This window comes from Laetiporus sulphureus, assembly GCF_001632365.1.
Source record: "Laetiporus sulphureus 93-53 unplaced genomic scaffold LAESUscaffold_3, whole genome shotgun sequence".
Taxonomy (NCBI): Eukaryota; Fungi; Basidiomycota; class Agaricomycetes; order Polyporales; family Laetiporaceae; genus Laetiporus; species Laetiporus sulphureus.
Window position 1 is genome coordinate 253852 of NW_024468512.1, and position 24221 is coordinate 278072.

The 24221-nt window shown below is 54.4% G+C and overlaps 9 protein-coding genes across 9 annotated transcripts; 3 read left to right on the forward strand and 6 right to left on the reverse strand.

The window, feature by feature from the left end:
- Nucleotides 1–111: 111 nt before the first annotated feature.
- On the forward strand, nucleotides 112–4423 carry LAESUDRAFT_746997 (uncharacterized protein). Its single transcript, XM_040911451.1, has 5 exons — nucleotides 112–275; nucleotides 323–446; nucleotides 504–776; nucleotides 823–1697; nucleotides 1760–4423. The coding sequence occupies exons 1-5, from the start codon at nucleotides 265–267 to the stop codon at nucleotides 4287–4289; spliced, it is 3813 nt and encodes a 1270-aa protein (XP_040768926.1). The 5' UTR covers nucleotides 112–264; the 3' UTR covers nucleotides 4290–4423.
- Nucleotides 4424–4445: 22 nt separating this feature from the next.
- Nucleotides 4446–7826, reverse strand: LAESUDRAFT_642199 (glycoside hydrolase family 31 protein; the record flags this gene model as incomplete). Its single annotated transcript, XM_040903719.1, has 14 exons — nucleotides 4446–5139; nucleotides 5192–5274; nucleotides 5332–5402; nucleotides 5455–5694; nucleotides 5755–5797; nucleotides 5854–6075; nucleotides 6129–6219; nucleotides 6272–6296; nucleotides 6353–6370; nucleotides 6432–6560; nucleotides 6611–6715; nucleotides 6769–6846; nucleotides 6901–7548; nucleotides 7607–7826. 14 exons carry the CDS (start codon nucleotides 7824–7826, stop codon nucleotides 4446–4448), a joined length of 2667 nt encoding a protein of 888 aa, XP_040768927.1.
- Nucleotides 7827–8635: 809 nt separating this feature from the next.
- On the reverse strand, nucleotides 8636–9218 carry LAESUDRAFT_257429 (uncharacterized protein). The gene is made up of 3 exons (XM_040901757.1): nucleotides 8908–9218; nucleotides 8739–8846; nucleotides 8636–8675 (listed from the first exon to the last, which is right to left on the reverse strand). The coding sequence occupies exons 1-2, from the start codon at nucleotides 9113–9115 to the stop codon at nucleotides 8797–8799; spliced, it is 258 nt and encodes an 85-aa protein (XP_040768928.1). The 5' UTR covers nucleotides 9116–9218; the 3' UTR covers nucleotides 8636–8675; nucleotides 8739–8796.
- On the reverse strand, nucleotides 9219–10172 carry LAESUDRAFT_257468 (uncharacterized protein). The gene is made up of 3 exons (XM_040901758.1): nucleotides 10026–10172; nucleotides 9883–9959; nucleotides 9219–9809 (listed from the first exon to the last, which is right to left on the reverse strand). The coding sequence occupies exons 2-3, from the start codon at nucleotides 9930–9932 to the stop codon at nucleotides 9323–9325; spliced, it is 537 nt and encodes a 178-aa protein (XP_040768929.1). The 5' UTR covers nucleotides 9933–9959; nucleotides 10026–10172; the 3' UTR covers nucleotides 9219–9322.
- Nucleotides 10173–11203: 1031 nt separating this feature from the next.
- On the reverse strand, nucleotides 11204–12911 carry LAESUDRAFT_710780 (uncharacterized protein; the record flags this gene model as incomplete). Its single annotated transcript, XM_040906794.1, has 5 exons — nucleotides 11204–11351; nucleotides 11508–11729; nucleotides 11793–12107; nucleotides 12378–12492; nucleotides 12887–12911. 5 exons carry the CDS (start codon nucleotides 12909–12911, stop codon nucleotides 11204–11206), a joined length of 825 nt encoding a protein of 274 aa, XP_040768930.1.
- A 234-nt stretch (nucleotides 12912–13145) lies between these two features.
- Nucleotides 13146–14997, forward strand: LAESUDRAFT_720386 (uncharacterized protein). Its single transcript, XM_040907804.1, has 3 exons — nucleotides 13146–13484; nucleotides 13539–13764; nucleotides 13817–14997. Exons 1-3 carry the CDS (start codon nucleotides 13222–13224, stop codon nucleotides 14756–14758), a joined length of 1431 nt encoding a protein of 476 aa, XP_040768931.1. The 5' UTR covers nucleotides 13146–13221; the 3' UTR covers nucleotides 14759–14997.
- A 257-nt stretch (nucleotides 14998–15254) lies between these two features.
- Nucleotides 15255–15935, reverse strand: LAESUDRAFT_612610 (uncharacterized protein; the record flags this gene model as incomplete). The annotated part of the gene is made up of 1 exon (XM_040903176.1): nucleotides 15255–15935. A coding segment is annotated over one exon (681 nt), but the record flags the coding sequence as incomplete, so codon positions are not given.
- Nucleotides 15936–19141: 3206 nt separating this feature from the next.
- LAESUDRAFT_601882 (uncharacterized protein) lies at nucleotides 19142–20224 on the reverse strand (the record flags this gene model as incomplete). Its single annotated transcript, XM_040903071.1, has 4 exons — nucleotides 19142–19195; nucleotides 19253–19396; nucleotides 19452–19731; nucleotides 19791–20224. Coding segments are annotated over 4 exons (912 nt in total), but the record flags the coding sequence as incomplete, so codon positions are not given.
- Nucleotides 20225–20676: 452 nt separating this feature from the next.
- On the forward strand, nucleotides 20677–24140 carry LAESUDRAFT_734124 (uncharacterized protein; the record flags this gene model as incomplete). The annotated part of the gene is made up of 7 exons (XM_040910485.1): nucleotides 20677–21078; nucleotides 21148–22050; nucleotides 22104–22447; nucleotides 22472–23261; nucleotides 23318–23605; nucleotides 23663–23970; nucleotides 24029–24140. The coding sequence occupies 7 exons, from the start codon at nucleotides 20677–20679 to the stop codon at nucleotides 24138–24140; spliced, it is 3147 nt and encodes a 1048-aa protein (XP_040768934.1).
- Between the last annotated feature and the right edge of the window lie 81 nt (nucleotides 24141–24221).

Genomic DNA, 24221 nt, shown 5'->3' on the forward strand with positions numbered 1-24221 from the left:
TGGCGTGGGACGTTTTTTCAGCGGCGCTTCTATTGGATGATCATGTGATCGCGACGCGCTGAGCTCGTGACAAACGCCCGTCGCCTATCAACATCACCATCGTCCTCAGATTGTCGAGCAACGCTTTGCGTCTGGCTGGTTGATCCCTTCCGCTATTTCTCGCTCTAGAATATTCACAAGGCACTTCTTACGGAAGTTACACGGCTCCCATCTGTAGCGTTTTTTAAATCGAAGCTCAGCCGCCGTTTGAATCCTTTTGACAACATGGCTAGACCGTGCGTACTCCTCGATGAGCCTGAGTCTAAGTACTCACACTAATCAGATATCTCAGCCGCGTCGAGTTTAGCGAAGAAGATGATCTGCGCATCGTCCAATTCCTTGCCAAGTACACGCCGGACGGGAGGGATAGAAGCGGTAATGCAATCTGGCTGTCGTTACGCAACAATGTGGGTATATGCTGCGATACACCGTGCTCATGTTCATTTTTACTCATTTCTGAAAAGCCGAGGAAGTGGCCGTGGTGTGAACGACATTCGTGGCAGTCATGGCGCAACCGTTATTGCAAGAATCGGGACCGATTCGACGTTCTCGTTAGAAAGTGGCTTAAGCGATATGATGTCGAGCCGGGCATCCTGCCCCCTACAACATCGGATGTTCGAACGCGCATCCAGTTCAGTGCTCAGGACGATAACTTCCTGGAACAATACCTGGCGAAGTATAGTATAAGTAGCCAGGGTCGCCTCGGAAACAAGTTATATACGACGCTGGTGGCAAATGTAAGTCAACCCCCTTCATGCTTAGAGTGTGCCTCACTGTTCTCAGGAGAAACAGAAGTGGCCTTGGGCGAAGCGCCATCCAGCTTCGGCCTGGCGTGAGCGATATAAAAACAATCGTGAACACTTCGACGAGCTCATTGCAGACAGGCAGAAGGATAATCCTCCTGTCGAGAATTTGCAAACTCCAGCCCGTGTACCGAGGAAACGGGTGCGTAGACGAGTGCAAGAGGAGGAAGAGGAAGACGAAGCAGATGGTCAGGAAGAGCAGGCCCCTGCTGAGCATCCACGAACCACGGAGAAAGTCGATGAGCAAGGACAGGCCGTGAACATGGTCATCCAAGAGGATGATGAGCGGGAAGAGAGGGAGGAGAGCGAGCAGGAAAGCGGTCCTTCAGACAAGAAGGGCAAAGGCAAGGAAAAGCGTAAGCGCAGTAACGGTAGTGCAACCGCGATTGCGATGGAGCCAGAACGCAAACGTAGGCGTGTAGAAGGGCCCGCGGACGATGCTCACGAGGAAGTGACGGAACCAACTCCTACGCCGAATGATCCTGTGTTTCGGCCCCAGAAGGAACATGAGCATGCCCCTGGGCCGTTGCAGAGAGCCAAGGTGCTCCCTGCAAACCAACAGGCGGCTGCCAGCGCGCAGGCAACCAGTTGGGTGGGCGGAGGTAACCGAGCAGAGCGTGAAACTCAGCTCACGAACCCTCCACCTTCGGACGATTATCAAGGAGACATATTCGCAAAGCGGAACGAGGAGGATGTGGAGGATGTGGAGGATGTGGAAGATGAGGAAGAGGAGGTGGATCAGCTCGATTCCGCGTCTCCATCGCCAAAGCCTGATGGTGGCGAACAGAAGATGGATGTGGATGTGGATATGGAGTTGCCACGATCAAACGTCAAGGACGATGGATCCGAAGCTCGGTATGTGAGAACCACTCATTGTATCCGGGTTGTCCGTGCTCAAATCACACACTCTGTCATAGACAGGCCCATCATTTGGCGACACCATTACCCTTTGGGGCTGATGTTGATCAGGATCTCACACCCAATGGGAGGCTTTATCCCAAGGTTCCCTCTCCACCCGGCCCTGTCGGTGGTGATTCCTCTCTGCCTGACGGATATCCCAGACCCGCAATGTCGACGCCTGTGAGACAAGGACACTGGCTGAACTTTTCTGTCGTGTCTCAAGTACTCCCTTCTCTGCTTTGGTCGCAGAAAGCGCCCGCTAAGACAGCCCAGGGGCCTACGCCGCCTACCAGCCACACGGAAACTCCCTTGGCAACCCCGACCGCTGCGACAAAACGCGTTCCTGTTCATACTAACGGCGCCGACAAACATGCACAGTCTGCAATACCTGACGGCAATCATGAAAAGTCGACTGATATGCCGGCAGAGACGATTCTCCCGTCTGCTAGCATGGCAGTCCAGCCGAACTCTGAGGCAGGCCCGTCAACAGCAATCGCTCCGGCATCCCGTATCCACATGCCACGCCCGTCTCTGATAGAGCACGAGTCGGAATTCTTCCAGTCAGATACGCCGAGCCCCTCGTCCAAGCCAAACAAAGAGAACAGTCCTATGCGGATGAAGCGCAGGAAAGCACCCGTGCAGCTTGAACAGGGCGCATTCAATTCTGCGTTCACCAATAACAAAGGCAGGCGCCGTCTGGATGGGCTAGGGAGACGTCCTCGCGTGAGTGGAGTGGAGGCCGATATGGAGGAGGAGATGGAGGAGAACGATGAGGGATTAGTGGATGACATTGAATGGCCGCCCAGACGCCGAAAAGACAAAGGAAAGGGAAAGCAGAGGGAGGCGGGAACTTTCGGTGCCTTGTCAGAAGCTGTTAAGCCGGAGACAGACGCGCGAGATGTTCAGCCGTCTGCATCAACGAGCAACGCCCCTGCAACCATGCATCATCCATTCAGTCAGTTCTCTCAGCCGGAAGAAGCGAGTCATGTCATGCAACAGTTCCGGCCTCGTCAACATCATCCATTTAGCCAAGCCACTCAGCCAGTTGCAGGCCCTTCGCATATACCGCCTACCTCTTTCATTGATGAGGGTGAAGCAATCAGCGTCTCTACGCTGTCGAGGATCCAGATAGCCAAGGACCCGAGGATTCAAGCAATCGTGCGAAAGAGTACTCACCTTTTGCAGTCTGACACGGTGAACGTGGGACAAGGAATGAGTCACGATCGACTGGAGCCAACACCATCGACCATTGGAACTGTGCGAACGGAGGAACCCGTTGTCCGCCCGGTCCTCGTCCCTTTCAGGCTGCCGGAGTTGGAGAAAGCTCGCACTGAACGGCGTTTTTCCGCTGGTGAGGCACCGAAGAATTCGCAGGCAGACGAGCTCCGCAACATCAGGCCTGAGCAGAGACAGATTGTCGCCAAGAGCAACGGAAAACAGCCTCTTATTGACGGGCATCATCCTGGACTGGTCAACAGGCGACATACCATGGGGCCTCCCGTTGATGTATTCGAGATCACGGCAGAAGAGGCGATTGAGGTTCCGCACTTGGATGTGAGGCGCATCAGCATGAAACGGGACCGACGTTCGATGCCATCATTGCTTCCAGAGCGCATGCTTGAGCGCAACGTGGATGATTTCGAAGTGACGAACAGGTCGCGACAAATACGGACAAGAAGCTCCACCAATCACTTGGCCACCAATGTGCCGTCCAACGAGCCTCCTGACCAGCTCAGCGACGCCGATGAATCACTGATGCTTAGTCTAGCAGAGAAAGAGCTTCGTAGGTTGGGGATGGAGTCCGCGATACAGACAATGTCGGATAATCACGGCTTCAACCCGAACGTCGTGCGCGCTGTCTTCGACAGGACTGGATCTCTTAGGAAGACGGACAATGTGCTGCGTCGGATGCGTGAAGCTGCGGACCGTGTCGCTGACATCATGATCGACGATGCTGATTCAGAAGAGGATGCCAGCACTTCAAGGCGATCACGACAACGCAGGCCTTCGTTCCAGGGAAAGGAACACGAAGCGCCACTACGATCTTCTCACATGCGGAATTCTTCTATTCTGCAACATGAGCGGATGGATCTTGATGGCAATGATGAGGAGCTGGAAACGGTATGCTCACCCCCGAAGCAGTCCAGAGCCGGGCAGTTTGCGAGGCTAGTTCGAGAAGGAAGAGAGGAAGAAGCTTTTTTCAGGGAAGCTAGCGGGATTTTGGGGACCACTCCTCTCCAGAGACCTGCGGGGAACGGCGATGGACCTTCCAATTGGCAAGAGCGGTCCCGTTTAACTACGAGTCCAACGCACAAGGCATACCGTGGGCATTTCAGTCGCAGCGGAAGCCCAATTTTTGAGGAACGTCGGCATGATCACCATCTGGAGACTCCGTCACAACAGTCGTCAGCCAACGTGCAAGCATTGACCGAGGCGTTGAAGCAAGGGAAACTCGGTAAACTCGATGAGTTGAATGAGAAGGTGGGATCCAAGGGCATGCAGATCCTATTTGGGGCGATGTTTCGCAGAATGCTCGATGATTCATGAGTCTCTCTGTTCTGTACTTTTAGCTCAATGTATTGTTGTACTTCATCTTCGGCAATCGCAACTCTTATCTTCGTCACAGTTAAACAGTCCGAGTGACAACATTGTTAACCCAGTACGAGACAACTACAAAGCTCCGCGATAGTACCAAGCGTAAGGCTAGTAGAGTTTTACAGAGAAGTCTTGGTCGAACGGAAGATTGATCGGAACAGTGAAGACTTTACGGACTGAATCGTGAGTCCCTGAAACAGCATCCTGCCCATTAACCTGTACAGATCCTGGAGCTTTGTCGATACCCAGGAACAGCACACTCGACACATTCACGCAAGTTTCATACCCAAAGGTGCCTGCGACAGTGAGTGTGCCGTTCTTGTACGCCATACTTACTTCTGTTGTGGCATTTGGCGTGATCGAGACACCGTCATCCATGTACAGGGTCCCCCACGCTTCGCCGTTAAACCCCGGTGCTACCACCAGGTCAAAGTTCTCCTTTCGGAGGGCAGTAGTGGTCATGGCACCCTGCGCACGAAGGGGTAAGACGGCACCGCCACGTATATGAATCGATATCGAGGTCAAGTTGACGTTGTGGACCTCGACGTAGCTTGCGTTGCCTTGGACCGGCTCGTACGTCAGGAAGTCGTAAAAGACGTCGTCGGGGAGATAGATGCTGACAGACGTCGCGTTTTCCTCAGTAACAGGTGAAACCAGGATGAAGTCGCCGTAAAGGAACTGCAGATCAATGCCGAATGTATTCTCGTCCTGAGGGTACTTGTACCACAGGGGGTGAAGAATCGGCGTGCCATCGAGATGATCCTGATGGAAGGCCGTGTAAATGTAGTCCATCAAGCGGTATCTGAGCCAGATAATTAGCCCATGACCCTGGAAAGACAACTACTGTCGCATACCTCATATCAAGAGCATTCTTTGCAGCCTGTGCCACGGTTGGCCAGCGATAGAACTCTTGATTGATGGTCCCCACGGTGTTGTGCTGCCAATCGCGGAAGGGTCAGTCTCACTTTCTGAACGAGTTGTATTCATGGCTCACGTTGCGCATGAACGGGTAGAATGCGCCAAGCATGGCCCATCGCGCGCACAACGGCTCCGTGGTGTTATCGGCTGATTCCTGACTTCAGCAACGTTCCAGTTATGCGACGACGGGGCAACCCACCATATCCACAAATATCGGCACCGACCATCGGTACATGGAATATACTCGCCATGCTGAGAATACCCGCGATCGAGTTTTGGTAATGCTCCCAATCGCTCAGGTTATCGCCGAGCCATTTCTGCACTTTTGTCCCGGCTCCAGCAAACGTCGAACGCGTTACAACAAGCGTGCGCAGGCCGGGTCGGCGCGCCAGCATGGCATTGTGCGTGACCGCTGACATCATCGTTCCGAAGAGGTTGTCTAAGAAACAGTATGCATGATGGGTGCCAGTGCATTTGGATCTAATGAGAAGGTACGTACGAGTGTCGTACTCGATCAAACCGTTAGCATGCTTCGCATTGGTCTAGATCACAATGCGTTGAGGCTTAGATGACAGTCCTAAAGGACACAGGTACTCACATACGCCGTCTTGTCAGATAATACGCCCGCAGCATTCTGGATCATATACGGAGGGTTGAGCACGTTTTCCCTACTATCATACTGCCTCTTCGTCAGCAATGTGTCCGAACTTGAATTAACGAATATCGGAGTGTTAGGGTCTGGGGGCAGCGTGGTGCGCGCTGGAGGATCATCACCCTCTCTTGCCTGTGCGAAGGGATCATTGCATGGGAAGACGCAGAACTATGCTCAAAATCAATCATTACATTCGTATGAAAGTGCTGCAGTGGGCGTACGCTCGATGGCTCGTTCATGTCGATCCATGCACCGTCAATGTCCAGGCCGTTCTCGGGATTGTAGAATAGCTGAAACTCGTTCGTCCAGAAGCTATGATGCCATCAGAATCTCGCATATAGGGACATCATAAACCTTAACTCACTATTGCGCCAATGGACTGAACCAATCTGCAGTGGATTGAGATTAATGGTTTACGCCTCTCTGATAATCGTGGAAGGCCTACCGGGGAAGACAGTCACACCTATCCCAAGCCATTTGCACGTTAATAAGTCTCTCATGGCGGTGAGGGGACTCAAATGTACCAGGCCACACGACTCCCAAGAAATAGCTGCCATTCTCTGCCTTCAACCAAACATCATCTGTCGAACCGCGATCGAATGTCCTGTAGCCCTCGTCGGGCGCGTACGCGATAGCAGGGTCGTTCATGAGAACTGTCGGACATGTATCGATCGAGCGGTTCAGCGACATTGAGTAAACTTACTGTAGTGTTGATCGTGTGTATGCAGGTAATCAATGATTTCGCGCATTCTCGGCAAAGGGAAGTAGTCAGGATCGACAGTAAAAATGCGGCGATTATACATGTAGTCTGCAAGACCGGTGAGAACAGCTTGTTTAGAGCATTATAGAAGGAGCACTCACCAATGTCGGTCCACATTGTCTCAAGAGGTATTTCAGCAAGCGAATAGTTGGTGATCACGCCTGCGACCTCCACAAAGTCTGCGCGACAAGCCTTAAGCCTGTGAGATGACGGGCAACTACAAAGATGCGTACCAGTGTATCCATAGCGGCATTGATGCAGACCGAAGGACCAGTACGGCACCTCAGCAGGCGTGCCGACCACTTCGGCATACTGCCTGACTACCTCGGTCGGATCGGTCTCACTGCCAGCAAGGAAATAGAAATCCAGGACGCCTCCGATCACATTGTATTCCAGCGTCGTCCCATCCTCCTCTGTGGTGTTGATCTTGATATCCATGCCGTTCGAATTCAGTAGGAACACTCCATGTGTCCCCGTAAGGCGATGCTCGAAGTAGATGGGGTGATTTCCGTAGAGGTTTGTGCCGTTCGGGACGCCATACGCATCGCGCGACCACAGGGTACGCGTAAGGTTGTCTGTGGGAAGACGGAAGTTCTCCGTGCTCTCTCCGAGACCGTATATGTTCGCATTGTCAGGTAGACTTGTCTTTACTCGGAGATACTGAGGCTCGTAAATGAGGGGGTAAGACGCGGTGGAGAAGAGCACTTCGGACGTGGACTTGCGATAGATAGAGAACTGGAAAGGTGAAACTGTGTAATTGAAGCCGATGAGCGCGCTTTCCGAGGTCGTGGATGCATTGGCAGTTGGACGAGGCAGCACGGACTCAGGCACCTCGTATCGCGGTGATGTCTGGTCAGTAATCTTGACGTGTATGCGCGTGTCTGTGAGATGTTTGTGTTCACACATAGCATCGATTACATGATGTGCGCATTCACTCACTGGTCTCATATGTCACCTCAAGCAGCAACTGCTCGATGTCCGGCCCAAAAGCGTTGCACACACCAGCCAGGAGGAGATTTGCTGTTAGCGTACTGCTGTTAGTCAGTACGTTCGTTGCCTTGTATCCCGGACATGCATCAAGGACGCTTTCGCTGACAAGCTGGCCATATGCACAGCTGAGCGCGGCGAACACTATCAACGCATGCGACACGCGTCCCATGGTGGGGAGAGAAGAGAAGAGACTCCTGAGCAATGCCGTACATCGTAGCAAGTATTTATGCATATGAAGCAGGCACGGCACGGCTTGCCCGCAATTCACAAGCAGACATCATCCTCACGGTGGTCAGTTGATCTCGACGAGTACCTCCCTCCCCATGTGACACCGGGCGCATACCGTTCATGCGCTATTCGGAGCAAGTGAAGCAGGATGTTGCTCTTTTGGAGTCTAGGGATCCGTTGTGGCTGAAATTGGTCCAGTCACTGGCTATAGCTGTTTTCCGCGGATCGTGCAACGTTCGCTGATCACAAAAGTGCCAATACAAGCTCGAAAAGACCTTCGACGTAACACTGCGAGTGAGAAATTTAGCGCGGTACTTGACAGCCGCTTGTATATAATAAAAGTGAATAAGCGCCCATGGTGGCTGCTGATCGTTACGATCCATGACGCTAAAAACTACCACGGAATACGGCAATCTCATGTACAAATCAACCACAGGTGGTCGCTTCCGATATTCGGAATGCAGAATGCAGACATGATAGTGAAAAGCACGAGGCCGATATTTGCAATGCAGTCGGTGACATTTCGACATCCGGCGAGGCGCTCTGTGACAGCTGAGCGACTCGTTTACATGAGACCGCATTACCGTCTTATAGGCATACCGCTCTTTGCGAGCATGCCCTGCAATACGTACTAGACTTATAGATTCAGACTCGGACTACAGCATTGGGAAAACGCAACGGCATAGTGACAAACGACTTCGCACAGAACCAGTACAAGGCACTGAGTTCTCTTTAAGTTCTATCCAAGAACAAGTCTCAGGTGTCCGACACAAGGCCCGCCAGCCCATCGCTGGTATATAGAAGAACCTCATCAGCTTTAGGGCAACGAGAAGGACTCAGCTTGAACTATTACCATTGAAGCCTAACCACGAGGTTCGCTGAACTGTCATCAAGCGAAGATCGGCCCAACATCAAATGAGCATAGTTTCGGCCTGCGTACGAATATATACAGAAGAGGATGCTGTGGAGCATTTACTATGCGTTATTTCGTTCGTAGTCCTTGCAAACGGGTGAGGACCTACGTGGAAGAACATAAGCATTTGTAAATATCTTTCGACGTCGGCGGCCCACAACATAAGAGGCGAGAAAGTAGTACCAGAGCGATGCTATCTCATGCCGATAAGTGGATATACACCTCGCCCAACAGGTATGGCATTTGAAGCGTTGAGAATTGACCTCGAAGAATAGCGACCTGGAGAATGAACCGGGGTGAGGTCGAACCGACCTCATCGTGAGGCCCAGCAGTCGAGGAGGTTGGTTTCTGTGTACGCCACAAGGGAAAGCGAAGGATGCCCGGTTCGACGCGTGAACGGGTACTCTTTCCCCGCTACCGATGCATGGGAAAACTGGGCACGCAAGACATGCACATCAATACGGCCACTGGCCATACGCCGTCGACAGTGGCCGTGTCTGTGGCCCGGCCACAGAGGAAGAAAATTAAGCCAGCCAATCAAATGTGGGAGCTGGCCGCAGATGCCGCAAACCAGAGGCCACGGTTCGTGTGGCCAAGGCCATGGTGGCTTCCTCCTCAGGATATAAAAGGGCGCCCGGATCGCGTTTGCCACCATCATCACAACACCCATCCTCGACGCGTTTTCGACGAGACTCGACGAGCAACTCATCTTTCCATCGCGCCTTCTTGCTGAAACTATCAAGGATGTCTCGCGGTCGCCGCGGGCTAGCACAGCAAGCCTCTGCCATGGACGCGAACCAAGTCATTAAACCTATCGGTCCGATAGAGATTAACAACCTAGTCGTCGCTCGGACGACAGAGTACCCCCGCGCGTAGCCTCCGTGCAGCAGGGCTCCAGCACCTACTGGTACCATACAGGCTAACGGGAGAAGATACCGCCACCCGCCTTCTCTCAGCCCATCCCGCGTCCTAGACAACATGGGCTCTGATGCGCGACACGACGCGGTGTGACTTCATCCGCGCCGCGACAACCTCCGGCGTATAGTGAGGTGGCGCACTCACAGAGTTCGTGATCAACACACACCGGGCAAGGGCAAGGGCAAGGGCACCGGGTGTTGAGCGTGAGAGCCGCATTCAGGACCTGCAAAGGGAGACGAAGCGCTGGGATCCGGTGAAGCTAGTGAACATGGCGAGCTTCTTGCGAATACAGTGCACTTTGGCACTCACCGCAAGTCGTGCTCAAGCACCCCATCGCCCATCGCTGCAGCCCGGTATGGTGGCGCGAAGAGCACTTGTGAGGGACAAGGGCGGAAGCTGGAGAGGGTACGGAGCACCAGCTAATAGCAGCTGGGTGAGGGAGGTGAAAGGGGCGCGTCTCCGATAGCATGCAGGGCTGAGGGAGCTAAGGGTACTGGGGAGGTTCACTGCAGAGCACCAGCTAATAGCATATACAAGACTTACGAGTCAATCGTTCCTTACAATATGACCATCATCACCTCTCGGACATATTGAGCCAGTGAATCAGGGAGACCCATAGCATCTAATCTCATGAGAGATGTGTCTATGTTTGAAGTTAGATATATGAGACGTTGCCACAGCATTCCTCGGATAAAGACAGTCTTCACCTGTGTTTGCGATGCATTTATGGCGAAGTATCCGTGGCAGAGGCTGTCTTTTGCTCATCCATCCTGGAGGCTGGCGCTGGCTCGGAGGACCACGGAGTGGGGAGTGGAGAAATGCGACAAACGAAATGAGCGATCAGACGCGATCACTGATGTGGTTGGCTGCAGCCAGGAGAGGAGGTTTCAATCCCTATTTATCCGCCTTCCACAGAGCTCGCAGACAGCATGTTTCATTGTGAGACATCCGCGCAGCGCGGCAGGGTTTCATGCGATCCCAGGCCCTTTGAGCAGCGAATGAGCGAAGACGATATGATGAAAGTCGAACTGGCCGACGATGACAGCCGACTATGAATCATGAGACGTTAAGAGCACGGAGGAAGGCAAAGAAAGGTCGGCGTCCTAAGCAGTCCCAGGTAAGGTTGCCTTTCATGCGACTACGTCGTCAGCGGTAGCCTTCCTGCTGGAGTCTCTTGCAGTAAGTGCCAGCAAAAGCGATGACTTTAATGTTCACTGACATACAGAGATGTCTCCACATTGGATCACAGAGTAGATCAAGGAAAACACAAGCTGTCTGAGCTACAGCACCGCAGCTGAGAGTCGGCGCAGACATCGCAGACAAAAGTTGGGCATCCAGCGCACGGAAAGAGGGCGGGCGTCTACTGTACTATCTTAGCAGAACGCGTTCTCAGGACACTTTGTTCAGGACATCTTGCATCCTTCATCTCATCCTCCTCTTTCGCCCTATGTTGACCCGCAATGTCCTCTCATGGTCCCCGATTACATTTATCTTATTCGCCTGCTTGCGACATGATTCTTTCTCGTCTGGCTAGTCAGCATTTTGTGCTCTTGCTGGGAGGCTGGTGCTTGAGCTTGAACTTCGAGTACGCAACGTCGTCCTGCGCCATGAATTAAGCCACGTGTCAAGTACCAGCTTGAAATAACGTTTGCTACGTATGTCTACATTGCATTTGAATCCAAGTCCTGTATCAGTCCGCTAGTCTGACAACATCTCTGAGTCCGTTACTCGCTCTGTAGAGTCCGTATATCTCCGAGTCCGTACCTGTCTCTTGAGTGCCCAAAGCCTTACCTTGAACCCTCAACCACGCTCTCCAAACCTTCACTCTTTCCGACGTCAAAGGCCAACGCCAAACTCCATGACACATCCTTCCCTTCCTTAGCTTCCCGTGATGCTTGGAGTTCTTCTCCAAGTCTTTGACCACTCTCCCCAACCTCATCCCTTCTTCGCCCTCCTAGGCGAGCCGATGGAAGCCGAGGAGGTCCTCGACGTGATGACTGCGAGAATGGACGACTGCGTAATGGGCGATGAATGTGAGTGTCCTCATAAAATATGAGTTTGATTGCGGAAACATACCCAGCGTATCCTCCCAGATCACCACCAATAAATAAGGATAAGAGAGCCGTGAGACAGAGGAACCGAATAGCTTGCGAAAGCAGAGCGGACCGGCCGCTGTAGCGAGGAACCGTAAGACCCAGGAGACGACGATTGACCCAGATGAAGAAACGATGGACGAGCCGCCGCGTTGATAGCGAGAGACATAAGACCCAGAATACAGCAGCTGACCCAAGGAAGATATGACGATGTATATCCGACGTCGCGAGGATGCCGGGGCTTTTGCAGTTTTCCACGAGAGTGTCAGTCGGAAATCGTAGTGAACGAACAGCAATACTGACCAACGGAACCGAGAAGAAAATCGAAACGAAAGGGGTATATTGCCAGGCGTGACGGCTAGCAGGCCTGGCGGGTGCTCGGTGCCCAGAGCGAGGGGGTCAAGTGCCTTCGGCGAGCGAGAGGCCTCCGTTTAGTGGAGAAGCAAAGAGAAAATAAACAAGTTGGCGGAGAGGTCGTGAAGGAAGAAGAAGAAGCCACTCCGAGGAGAGCGAGACAGGATGAGGATGGATTATGAGTGCAGCGCGGGTGGCTGACAGTGAGGCTGACATGGCTGACGCTGTCAGAGGCTTGCAGATCGGCTCCTCCCTTGACACGGTCTCGTCCTTCTCGAGGACAACCATGTTGTCTGGCCGGACATGTCTTGTCGATCTGTCCTTACTTCCTGTCAGATGCCAATGTCAGTTCATCACGCTGCTTGCTCGCCCTTGTGATCACTCATAGATCTCTAGTACTAGATTCTGTTCTCCTCCGTCAGGTACAAGCCATTGTCAGATATTCGTTTTACAGCCTGTACTCTCCTTTCGAAATGGGCTTTGACTGCATGTCCCAGATGAGGCCGCAACCCGATACTAGCGATCTCGTCGCGCTCGCGTTCGTCGACTTGCTCCGGGACGTGTTTGCCACTGATCATGTGACCGCGTCTTGACTCTCGCTTTGTCTGTGCGGCCTACTAGTGAAGCGGCATCCAGGTATCGTTCCGACCGTCTCAGATGTACTCAATTGCTCGTTTGTCTCTCGGAGTGACGGACGTTCTGCCAGCGTTGCATGCAACTTACTCCTCGCATTGGCCAGAACGGGCATCAGGATCCAGAATATTAATATTTGCATCCGCAGTCTGGTGTTTAGGGGGCTGCGCAACTGCGTATGACTGATCGAGCATCCGGAGGATACTAGTATTTCAGGCTCAGGGCGTCGTCGCATTAATTATGTTAGAGTTTTATTGTTTTAGAACGTAGGACTTTTATTCACGAGATTGTGGCTGTGTGGCCGAAGAGTACTTGGCCCTCGTCGGGAAGCGCTCTAGAAAGCGATACACTCCATTGACGCTCTCATCCCGTAAAAGTACTCTACTCTCCATGCCCCTTTACGAACGCCTTCCTCACGCCGTTGCATGCCAGGTCACAAGAATCCGCTGCAGATATCCAGTATAATAGACCGCGTGCAGGCCGCCGTCACCAGCAGGTCCAAGCTCGAGCCGCCCGACCCGCTCGCCGCGGCCACCGCCGAGTCCCTCGCGCAGGGCAAGCCATTCGAAATGGACTTTGTTGACCTCACTGTCCACTTCGTCTCCGCGTCCGGCCTGCCGAAGATGGATGTCGTCGGCAGCGCCGATCCGTACTTCGTCGCGCGGCTCGATAACAAGATATCGTACATGTGCGCTATTGTTGCTATCTCCAGGAGTACCCTCGGAGTTGATTACCATCTTAGCTCGGCGGTGATCACCAGCACACGCTCGCCAGTATGGAATGAGGTGTGGAGGGTCAGAAATGTGCCACACAATTCGACCCTCACGGTGGAGGTCATGGACAAGGATAGCAACAGCCTCACCGATGACTACATCGGGCATTTCCTCACCGCGGTCACACCCGGCGAGACTGAGTTTAGAATAGAGGACAGGGCCCTCAAGCGGAACAGAGGCACGTTCCGCCTCAATGTGAGGTTGTGTCCCGTCCTACCTCTGCAGCTTGCTCACGACGCTGCGCCAGATAGAGATCATGCCATCAAGGGACCCCGCAGCGAGCGACTTTCCGTACGACTTCGACGGCCCCGTCCGTTACTCGACCCACTACTCGCCCACTGTCGGCCGCCTGACGCAGGCCGACAGCCGACTATACACGACCTGGAAGGTGTACATCAAGGGCGTGCACCGCTTCTTCGGCGACAGTGTCCAACACTGGAACCGCGACTACGCCAAGGCGCGCTCCATCTTCCAAGGGCCTACCGCGCTTGCCATCCGCACCGTCATCCACACCGGCCACCGCATGCTGTACGCGCGCACCGTGTCGAATGGGTTCGGCTTCATCGACGGCCCCGAAGACGTTCACCACCTCTTCCACGGGCACGCCGCACGCGACGAGAGCGGACCCAGCGCGCGCAACCCGTTCGTACACCGCATCAAACCCGCCACATACACGTATGTCATTGCCGTCGACGACGATTCGTGGCGCTTCTCCGAGACGGGCGCAAAGTTCCTCGTCAACATGGCGTCCAAGCATGCTCTGCACTCGAACTGTGCCGAGGCTGTACGCTTTTCGGGCGAGTTCCATCCGCGGCCCAAGGGCGGGTGGGAGAACTTTCAAGATGAGATGCGCGACGAGGACGTCGAATGGGAGCTTGTCGTCGACAACAAGTCGGGTACGTACGCTCCCGACTGTGCCATGCTCCCCGCCGTAAAGGCGCTGCTCGAGTACAACCTCCCTGGATTCGCAGTCGTCACCTATGACTATATGGATCCTGCACTCCAGCGGAGCACGGATGCCTGCCGGGCGTATGCGATGTCCAAACGTGGAATCAGCCCCGAGGACCTCTCCCCGGATGACCATCCCGAAAAAGAGACTTTGCTCGAGCGCGCCTCATCCTTTCTTCATCGCGGGCACGTCAAGGATGAAGCAGACTACGAACCGGAAGAGATGCAGGGCGAACGTTAACCACAATGATCTACGTTGGAGTTTCTTATATCTATTGGGCCGCTTACCATATATCTGTACCAGCCAGATGCGCTCATACTCATAACCTGCCTAGTACTTACTTACATAGATACCATGCCTCCAACGAACAACAAGCAACCAACCAATGATGATGGCATAAAGTCAGATAGATCAAGCAGGGTATGTGCGAGATGGGTGAGGATTATGATGACACTAAAAGCTACAAGTGCGTGCATGGACGGGACGGGTGATACTGTACAGTTCATTGTCGTTCCAACCTGCGGATAAGTAACTATAAATAACGGGCGTTCCACCAACGCGTTAGACACACGCGGGACGACGCTCACCATTTTACTTCCAACTCGTTGCTGGCCAAGGTCCGACCCCGTACGACCTAATAGTCCTCTGTGATGTCCATGTCATCCTCTTGCACAAGTTCTTCCAAGGACACGGACTGGAACAACGCCGACCGCATGTACGGCCGCGCCGCCATGCCCGGTTTTCGATTCGCGAGCGGGCGAAACGTGTCTCTCCGCCGCAGCACCATGTTGGCGACAAGCTGGGCAATGCTCCGCGTCAAGCCGCTCCCAGGGCATACGCCGCGCTCCATCTTCAGGTCGAGCAGCGCGCCCACCTCCTTGCTCCGCTGCTTCTCCCGCTTGCGGATCCGTCGCGCCTCCGCGCGCATGTCCATGGCAATGTGCAGGTCGCGCTTCCGTGTGCGTTTCTCATCCGCGTCTAGCTCCTCTGGTATGGGTACTTCGGAACCTTCAGTCTGCTGTGGCGGCAGAAGCGCATTCGACGCGGCGCTGACGTGCTCGCTGTACTCCGCCTCGGCACATCGTGCGTCGCGTTCGGCGGAGAGCGCTCGCTTGCGGATCGCGCGAAGCTGAAGGAACTCGCCGACCTCGAGGTTGGTTGACGCAGGATCGAGCTGAACGTCGAGGAACTGCAAATCGTCGTCATCGGGCGACGGCGATCGTGCCAGTGGCGGATCGACCGAGATAGGTTGCAAGAACAGACCTAGACCGTCCTGGTCGCTAGCAGACGGAGGAGGGGTGATCAGTGATGGCGCAACTGTTCCTTCCATAAACTCATCTTGCGGGTGTCGCGGAAGGTCGTCGGCTAGGAGGGGCAGGCCAATGTGAGGCGAACCAGGGGAGGGTGGCGCGTCAAGCAAATCATCGTCCATGTGAGCATCGGGCAGTGACGAAAGGAAGTTATGTGGAGAACAGGGAATGGGGGTAACGCAGAGGTGATCATCTTGTGTGCTGTGCAGGTCGAGAAAATGTCGTCTTGAGGGAGACGGAGATGCGATTGGGGGTGTCCAGGTATCCTCTGCACGCGGTATCACTGAGTCGGGAAAAGAATCGTAGGAGTCATCTGAATCTGAGTTGGTCGGAAGTAGGTTGATCCCGGGCAACTGAGGTGAAAGGGGTGGCGATTCGTCGTCAATCATCATATCCGATGGACGGATATCGCGGTAATGCATGTCTCCATGAAGTTGTTCATCGCTGTGATCGAGCCACAAGCTACTTGTTCGGCGGTCTGCCTCACCGAAGGGGAAAGTTGCAGACCGAGTAAGGTGAGCACGAGCAGGGCCAGTTTGGCGCAGGTCATCCGAATGCAGCTGGTCCAGATCAGCCAAGTCCAGAGTTAGCGAACGAGGCAGCGGGGAGCTGGGAGGGGAGAAGTCGCCGTCTCGTTCGCTGCTCGTAGACCAACCCATGCTGCTCACGCTTGGCGTGCTATCGGGTGGCAGAAACTGCATAGGCGCCTCAGAGAACGGCGAGCCGGGGTGACAATCCTGCATCGCCATTGCGGGATTGAGAGACGTGTAGTGATCGAACCCCAAGCGGCCATTTATATTGAGAGGAGAGCTAGGGACCCACAAAGACGCGGGTTCAATCCTTGCATAGGCGTTGCAGTCGTCATGGTGAATCAGTGGCCTATCCAAGGCAAATTTTTGCTGTGGCAACAATCCGGAAAGTACAGGACCAGCATGCGGAGACGTATGATTGTGATCCGTGAGGGTGCCAGCTATCCGGGCAGTAGCCATGTCGGATGGACTCTCTTCAAAAGACCATCCTCTTCGGAGAGCTCGCGACATAGATGAACTGGATGGCTGCCCGAGAAGGGTCGGACTAGTCATTGTTCGTCGTATACCCCGCCAATTAGATGGAGCACCAGTTCGCTGTTCCTCGTCAGAAGTCAAATGATATGGCCTCGGACCAGGAAAGCTATCTGAGAACGGTGTGTCGTCTGCCGAGTCAATCTGGGGGAGGTCCAGCGTACCAAGCAAATATGTCGGAGGAGGCGAGAGTGGCTCAGCAGAGCCAAACGGCTCGCGTGCCGCACACTCTTGCGGGTCGTCGTGCATGGAATAGTCTGTGCAACTCGCGTCGTAAGTTTCTGGCAGGGGAACACTCGCGCGCAACGCGGAACCGGTAAGAGGGGGCGAAGGGTATGCTTTGGAAGAAAGTACAACGCGGCAGAGCGGCGTGGTTTCTCGCAGTGGCTCGGTCAGGTGTGGCGCGAGTTCGTTGTCGTGAACAGAGGGGCAGCACGGGTCGGCAATAAGGGAACACGTATCTGGAGTAGAATCTGACGCGTCTTGGGAGGAACAGGTGTCCGGTAGGTGTGGTACTGCTGGAGAGAAGTGGTCGTGGCACGTCCCAAGAGAATAGCTGTCGTTAGCGGAAGATTGCAAAGCCATATACGTGTTCATTATACTGCCGATGCGTGATGCCAACACTGCATAGAAAAAGCATCGTGAGCAGGTCTGCCAACGCATAGAAAAAGCACTGCTCGACACAGCAGCGGAGAGAACTGACAAGGTGATCGACCGACTGCGGGAAAGTTGAGGCCGGGAAATTTACACAGACATCGTCCAGAGCTAGAAAGTGTCAGAGACGACCTCAAACTCAGGGAACCCGACGATGCAGGGCCAGCTGGGAGACTGGAGGGGAGGAGGACGGACAGCTCGACCAGCTGGAGCCCGACATGGCAGTCTCCGCATGTTACTCAATACTGCCCGTGCCTACCACGGGGACCCCCGCCACCGCCACCACTCGTCTCAATTTGCTTCCGTGTGTTCCTTCTTTTCATCGATCCATTCGTTGCAGCCATACGTACATGTATATCTCGAGTACTATCTGCCCGCTTGTTTGGCCAGATGAACCTGGAAAACCCGCACTTACGTCTACACGTCGTGAAATTGGCCGGTGGTGCTACTACACCCGGAGAACAGTGGACAATTGTTGCACTCGATAACTCTGACGGTGAGGCCATGGTTCACAGCCTCCTCGGCACGCGACACTGTATCAGTTTCATGCAAGACGCTCGCATCACAAAATCAACGCATCTCCGCACCACGCAGGGGCGCACGCCACGCCGGATCCTAATCAGTCAAGGCAGTGCTCGGACATGCGGCCAGCTCGAGGCAGAATCGCTCACCAAACCAGAGTAAGCAATCCGTCAGAATAATCTGGACGCTGCTACCTATCTTGATGATCATCGATACCCACGGATAGAAGGGGACTGCCCACATAAGCCGCCTTCGCAATCATGGACTCCCCTGCATCAAACTTACGTAGTGCAAACGTGCAATCGCGCTAAACAGGAAAGAAGCCTTCGCGATACGAGAGCACCACAGCCGAACGCTCGCCGCTAAGCGAAACGATGTTGGACGTAATGCACACGGAGGCGAACCAAGAGTGCGCGGGAGGGAAAGCTTGCTCGGCCGTGATCCGCATTTCGCGTAATCGATCGGTGCGGGGTACGCAGTCATCTCACCAGGGACGAAGCCCACCGCAAGAGGTCCCACAAGGGGCCCACAACTGGCTTGTGTCCAACACACACGGCAACGATGCAGCAGAACTCATTGACAAATGGGTATACACGGCTGCCATGTTATCTGGCTCCCGGCAAGCTCTCAGCGCCAGCATGAGATCATCATGGCGCATTGCATCAGATGCTCAATCAGTCATTCGTAGCATGAGGCAGCAAACTTTAGACTAAACAAGGAACAAGGGGGACAAGACGGTCCGCATTGTATTGCGAACAGGTTAGGGTTGCACTGAACGCCCATGACCCACGGAGAAAAGACCAACGATTTGCTGTTGTCGCACAAAAACTCTCAGGTTCACAGGAAGATCCGAGAAGGAGGCCCCCGAGACGTCTAAGAATTAGCTCATAACAAAACAGCTCGCCATTAGCTAGTGGCCGATAGAGCGTGCTTACAGATAGACACGCAGTCGGGACTCAGGACTTGAGGCATCGGAGCAACCGAAACCCTTGACGAGTCGTTCCAAGCTCCAGCCTTTATCTGTATTGCATTGCGGTGTCCATGACATTGCCCTTAATATGCACAAGATGGAGTGCTCAAGCGATCGCACCGAGGACAAGTGCAACCACAATTGACGAAAGCAAGTTCACCTGAAGACCATGCAGGTCAGCGTTGATACCCAACGACACAAGCAATGGTGGAATTACCTGATTGTTGGTAAGAATATCGAGCCCGCTGACGACCTTGATGTCTGAATCGGCACCAGACTCAGAACCTTCGTCCGTGAGAATGCGCTTCGACGTGTTGGAATAGCGCGTGCGTTGAATTGTCGCGCCCATCAGAGAGTCAAGCTAGGTCACGCACACTGGTCATGATATTTCGCTAATAAAACGGCGAAAAACGCACCAAAGAGCCTAAACCGCCAGCAGCGATACCCCAACACACTACAGGCAGCGCAACATCTGTCCAACGTGCCCTACAGGCACTGCTCTCAATGAGCAGAGACGCCACCAGCGTCAATGCCATCAAAAGCCCGCCGCCGAGAGAAGCAAGCGTGCCAACAGCAGACATACCGCCATTTGTTCCTGGGGGTACAGGTTTCAGGGTGGTGATGAGGATGGGAGGAGAGCGGGAGAGAATGCCGAGTTCCGACGCGAGGGTATCACCCAGGCAGCACGCAAAGTGCCTTCACAAGCGCGTTAATGCATTGTTGCATCTCGGAGAGGTTGACTGAAAGGGACGTACCCGAGCGTCACGAACAATAGAGGGCGGCTCCACTGGGCGGACGGCGGTGGAATCAGGGGACACCAAGCAACAGGGTCATATGGAGTCTCATATGTCACCGTATTTCCAACAAACTTCGATATGAATGAGTTGGGCGCGAACAAGGCGCTCCAAAGCAGGCTTGCGACGAAGGCAGGCGCGGAGTTGCAGAGCACCTGCGCCGCAGTACGATACCCCGCCTCCTGGTGACCCTCCTCGAGTTGGGCCTTGCGCTGTTTGCCCACCTTGGTCGCACGCGATCCGATGAGGTAGAATACGATGAGAGACACGCCGAACGCGCGCAGCGGCACGGACATCATGGTGAAGCCGACGACGAACGCACTTAGCGAGCCTGAAGGCGAGAGTGACCGCTTCCGGAGACCATGGATGCCCAAAGACGCAGCGAGAATGAACGGAACTAGCGGAAAGTTGGGCAGGTAGGACATGCTGGCCTCAACACGGACAGGTCTCAGCGTGGTGTGTCACGGAAGATTGCCTGCGTCGCAGAGTCGCGGGATAAGACCACTAATGGGCGCCTGCATCAATGATTGCGACAAAAAGATCGAGGTGAAACCCGAGGGTTTGCCGGAACGCTGGCTAGAACAGAGCATTCAGCCACTATTGACGCACAGTCCATACACCCAGAACCACAATGAGGCAGCAGAGCAAGTACTGGCGAAGGCAAGAGGCTTGAGTATGCCAATGTGGCTGAAGCTTGGAACGCGAAGCACGTGATCAACGCTTAGGGCGCGTTCTTCCCAACGTTTCAACCTGTTGCTCACTTACTGCCATTCATACTCGCTCCTTGGTCTCGTCGCATAGCACGCTATCTTGTACATTGTCTCTAAGATAGTTATACGCGCGCAGAATGTCTGCAGCGCTCAACAGCAAGGCTGATTCGTCACCTGGCATAGCGGACCTCTCTCTCAACTCGCTAGCCTCGGGGTTCTCTACGCCAGGATGGGGTCTTAGGAAGTTCTCCGGATCGTCTCAGACAACATCTTCTGCACCGATTGCCACGCCTTCTCCACCGATGCCAATACCAATGGGGTCAAGGCGGAGGACAGACGAGGTAATACCGGCTGCGAGACGATTTGGGCTCCAGAATCTCGAGGAAGAGGGCGAGGAAGGAAATCCCGCTTACCTCGAGACTCCTGCTCAGGAAAAACGTTGGGACGAGGTCATCGATACTCCTGCTCCTGGTCAAACGAAGCGGACACGTAGTGCAGGTGGTAAAGGAACCAACCTTACGTTGCGAGATCAAGAGAAGGTGGGTGGCGTTGAAGTCCCCTTCTAATGCATTCTAATTTGGCCAGCTGTTTCATTGTGCCTCACATAGCACATCGACAGCTTGAAGAAGGAAAACTTCAACATCAAGTTGAAAGTCCACTTCCTCGAAGAGCGGCTCGCCCAGCTCGCGCCCGACCAGATTGATGCCGCGCTGAAACAGAACATCAACCTCAAAATCGAGGTGCAGCAACGTGGAATGGAGATGAAGAAGCTCAAGAAACTAGTGTTGGAGCTAGAGCGGGAGCTGGAACGGCTACAGCGCGGCTCGGGCAGTGCGCAGGCTCGGGCGCGGGAACTGGAGGAGAAGCTGGAGGAGCGAGAGCGGGAGATCAGGGAGCTCCGGCGGAGGCGAGCTGTCGGCCCAGACGATGGCACACTGCGTGACCTCGAGGAGCACAACGCGCACCTTCAAGGTGAGCTTGATGCTGCCCGTGGGCTTTTGGATGTGTGCACCGAGGAGCTAGATCAGCTGAAGGAAGCGGAAGAGAGGCGGAGACGCGGGGTGACGAACGAGGGCCAGTGGGAGCAGCGCGCGGCGGAACTGGAGGAAGACAATGAAAATCTCCGGTTGAAGATAGACGACCTCGAGGAGCAGGTGACACGCAGGAACGACGAGAAGGAGGATTTGGCCGATATGGTTGAAGCGCTGAAGCTGGAGAATGAAGAGTTGCGCCGTAGGCGCGAGGCCGAGTCGATAGAGCGGAGCGAGAGCCGTGCACAGATCATAGAGGAGCAAGAAGAGCGTGCGGCAGTTGAGGACGACCTGAATGCGGTCAGAGACAAACTGGCCGCGGCTCATATCGAACTGCAGCAGAAGGAAGATGATATTGACATGAAGAACCGGGAGATTGAGGAGTTGGTGTCGGAGCACACGCGGATAGTGGAGACCATTGATGATGAGTGGCGAGGTGAGATGGAAGAGTCAAGGGGGCAGGTAGAGGAGCTGAAAGATGTGAGTGTGTTGGCATGCCCCGCACTTCCCGTTACTCAAGCGATCGTCTGTAGGCTCTGCAGGAGCGCGAACAAGAGACGAAAGACCTGCGGATACATATCACAGATCTCGAGACGGAACTCAACGAACTGCATGGGAAGTTCGAGGCCGCTTTGGAGCACATCCAGCGGGAGTCCGACGAGAAGGACGTTGAGATTGAAGCGGCCAACCGTGAGATCGAGAAGCTCGGTGGGCAAGTCTATGCCCTCGAGGAGGAGAATGAGCATCTCAAGGAGCAGAGCGAGAGGACGAGAGAGGACGAGGCTGCAGAGAGGGAACGTCTCGAAGCTCTCGCGGCTGCTCTCAAAGAGGTACGCCAAAGTAGCGTTTGCATTCGTCATACTCAGGACCGCCCCTTGTCCTAGAAAATCAACACGCTAAGGGCGCAGCTCGAAGAAATGACCGAGAACTACGATGCCCGTAGCCAGGAGGTCGAAGAGTACCGCTCCCGCTCGGAGGAACTCGCTCAGCATGTCGAAAACCTCGTCGAGGAGATCCAGCTGGAACGCAGTGGGCGTGAGCGTCTAAACACGGACCTCAGGAATGCTGAACAAGAACACGACACCGCTCTTCGAAAGGAGCATCGGGCTGTCGAGGCCAAGGAGTCAGCGCTGCAGTCAGCCCTCAACGACCTTGCGCGCACGCAGTCCCTCCTCGCGCAGCGCGAAACCGACCTTTCTGCGGTGCAGACCGCGCTTGAGACCTTCGAGGCCGAATCGAAGAAACTGGGCGAGTCGCACACGACCGCCCGGTTCTCACTGCAGCTCGAGGTTGACCGCCTGAAACGCGACCTGGAGCGTCTTGAAGACGAGCTATCTCGTGCTCGCAAGGAGCTGGAGGATCGCGAGGGAAGGGGCCACGAGCGTGACGCTGTGATCGACAAGCTACATGTGGAGAACCGCGACCTCGCGTCGCAGCTCGCTTCTCAGACCCAGGCGAGGTTGAATGTCTCGGAAAAGCTGGATGAGACGTTAGCGAATTTGAAGACCGCCGAGGCTGAGCTTTCGACGTTCCGCTCAAGGGTGGCAGAGCTGGAGCAGCGGCTGGCGAAGGATCAGCGGTCGTTGTTGACTGCTGAATCGCAGTACCGCGACCAGTTGACTGAACGGAATACCTTGTTGCTGACGATCTACCAGTATATGGATAAGATTCTCGGCGTTGACAAGACTCCGGTACGTTTAACAACTCTTGGCTCGTATCCCACGGACGCTACATCATTCACACACAGAAGAAACATGGTCAAGCAGAGACCAAGCCCTTCACGAACTTTAGCGTCTTCCACGACAACCTCATCTCCCGCCTGAAATCTCTCAGCGACATCCAGCTGATCTTCGAGAAGCGCGTCAAAGAAGCTGAGGGTAGATACACGGAGAAGATAGGCGACATGAGGAAGCAGCTTGACTACCGATGGAAGCAGATTGACAGGTTCGAAGCGAGTGTGAAGACAGTCGCAGAGCAGAAGGCGACCTGGCGCAAGAAGCTGAGCACGAAGGAGGGTGAAGTCGAGGCGCTAAAGGTCGGTCATTTAACACACTGTTCAGGACATCCCTGACGCCAGTACGGTTCCCTGCAGTCCACAAACTCAGACCTGCAATCCCAGCTTGTGAGCATGAAGAAACCGGGACAAGGTGACTCGTCGGAAGTGCGTGCGCTTACAGCCCGTGCTATGAACGCCGAGCGGCGCATCACCAACTTGCAGAATCAGCTCCTGTCCGCCGAGGAGAAGCTGACCACGATGAACGAGAAGACATCCGTCGCGGACAACAAGTGGGAGGTGCGCGTGCGCGAGTACGAGGCGCGGCTGAAGAAAGCGGAGGAGGCCGTCAAGCGCGAGCGCCAAGGTGCGAAGGAGCGCGTGTATGAGCTGGAGTTGCAGATGAAGTCGGTGGTAGTCCTTTCTCCGCTTTGCATTCTCTGCGCTAACGATTCGTGCATACAGGAGTCTCCAGCGCCAGCTCGATTTGGAGAACAGACGGAATCAGAAACTCAACGAAATCACGGAGGCGCACGGGCTAATAAACAACAAGCCTACCTCATCTCCTGGTCGATAGGTCGGCTGGCTGATTGCTATTTATTTCCCTGATACCGTCACTTGCCTGATATCGCATGATCGTGATAATCTCTTCCTCGAC